Source organism: Nicotiana sylvestris, chromosome 7 (genome assembly GCF_000393655.2).
Source record: "Nicotiana sylvestris chromosome 7, ASM39365v2, whole genome shotgun sequence".
NCBI lineage: Eukaryota > Viridiplantae > Streptophyta > Magnoliopsida > Solanales > Solanaceae > Nicotiana > Nicotiana sylvestris.
Genome location: NC_091063.1, coordinates 76,494,999 through 76,496,588, shown reverse-complemented (window position 1 = coordinate 76,496,588; position 1,590 = coordinate 76,494,999). Strand labels below are relative to the sequence as shown.

The window sequence follows — 1,590 nt, the reverse complement described above, 5'->3', positions numbered from 1 at the left end:
ATTTAAAATACATAATTAATAATTTAAAAATACAAGATCCAGTTTTATGCATATAAAACATAATTAAATCTTTAAATGGGCTAACATTGCAATTATATGCAAGTTAGCTTTAAAAATACCAAATATAATTGTAAAAATACATTAACCATATTTTAACATAAATATATAAATTAAATAAATGAATTATCAAAACAATAATTTTGGAAATAATTATTGGGATTTTTATGGATAAAAAGGGAGAAAATAAACTAATTTAAACCCTTAAAAATTATGAAAAAAATAATAAAACCCTTGGGCATATATATGCTATTTTGAAGGTATTTATGCATATTTATAATATATAGGGAAAATTGGGTATCAACATCCAGGCACTCCAATAAGGAATGATGAGAGCGCCAGTGGTTGAGGACATGGTGCAGTTGGCCATGAATTTTGTGAGACTTGAGCCTCCATTTTTCACTGGTATAGATCCTACTGTAGACCCGCACGACTTCTTGGAAAAAGCTGAGAAAGCTACTACTTTGCTGGGAGTTAAAGACTATCGAGTGGTTCGATTGGCAGCCTACCAGTTGAAAGACATTGCTGACCTCTGGTTCAAAGGGGTAGAGAAAAGTAGACTGGAGGATGCACCTCCAATGGTTTGGACAGAGTTTAAAAAGATATTCATTATGAAGTGGTTACCACCGGGAGTGAGAGATGCTCTTCCGATATTATTTGAGACCTTGAAGCAGGATACCATGACGGTCCTAGAGTATAGCATCAAATTTGAGAAATTATCTCGTTATGCTCCCCACCTTATCCCTACTAAGGATGAGAAGATTGATCGCTTTGCTCGTGGCTTAGTTCCGAGCATCAGAAAAGATACAGCTAGTTGGAGAAGAAATACTACCTTTACTGACTTTGTGGATCTAGCAATGGATCTCGAAAGGATTCATCAGGATGAGAGGGCCAACAGGGAACAAAACAAAAAGGCCCGTACTTTTGGCACTTTCAATGCAGTGCCTAGTTCAGGCAAGGGGCAGAGTAGCAGAGGGCCATCTGGTTCACCACAGTCTAGGGTGCAGATAGCTTTCAGTAGACCTCCTATGGCATACAGTTCCGGACATGGAGACCAGTCCAGGACCGTTCAGAGTGATCATCGTACTACATAGGAGGCTCAGAGTAGTGTGGGTTCTCATCAGCGTCAGTCTAGTGTTACCAAGGGACCTCGTGGTTCGTGATATGGTTGCAGGTTGATGGGTCATATTAGAAAGTTTTGCCCTAACGGGAAATATGGTTCGAGAGCTCATCCGACACAATCTATGGCTATTACTTTGATTGCACCACCCCCACCTAGGGGGTAATGGAGCCCATAGTGGGCGCAATGCAGGAAAGGTACCGCAGATAGCTTCCACTTTTCAGGGGACTCATCCTTATTTCTATGTCATGCCTACTCACCCTACTACAGAGGCTTCAGATCAATCGCCACAGGTATACTTACTGTTTGTACTCTAGATGTTTATGCTCTTATGGATCCCGGATCTACTTTTTCCTATGTTACTCTATACTTTGCTTTGGATTTTGGGATAGAGCCAGAATAACTACTTGAAC

The 1,590-nt window shown here is 39.7% G+C and overlaps 1 protein-coding gene across 1 annotated transcript; it reads left to right on the top strand.

Annotated features, from left to right (window-relative positions):
• Nucleotides 1-383: 383 nt before the first annotated feature.
• LOC104240213 (uncharacterized) lies at nt 384-1,151 on the top strand. Its single transcript, XM_009794997.1, has one exon. It carries the CDS (start codon nt 384-386, stop codon nt 1,149-1,151), a length of 768 nt encoding a protein of 255 aa, XP_009793299.1.
• The last annotated feature ends 439 nt before the right edge of the window (nt 1,152-1,590 follow it).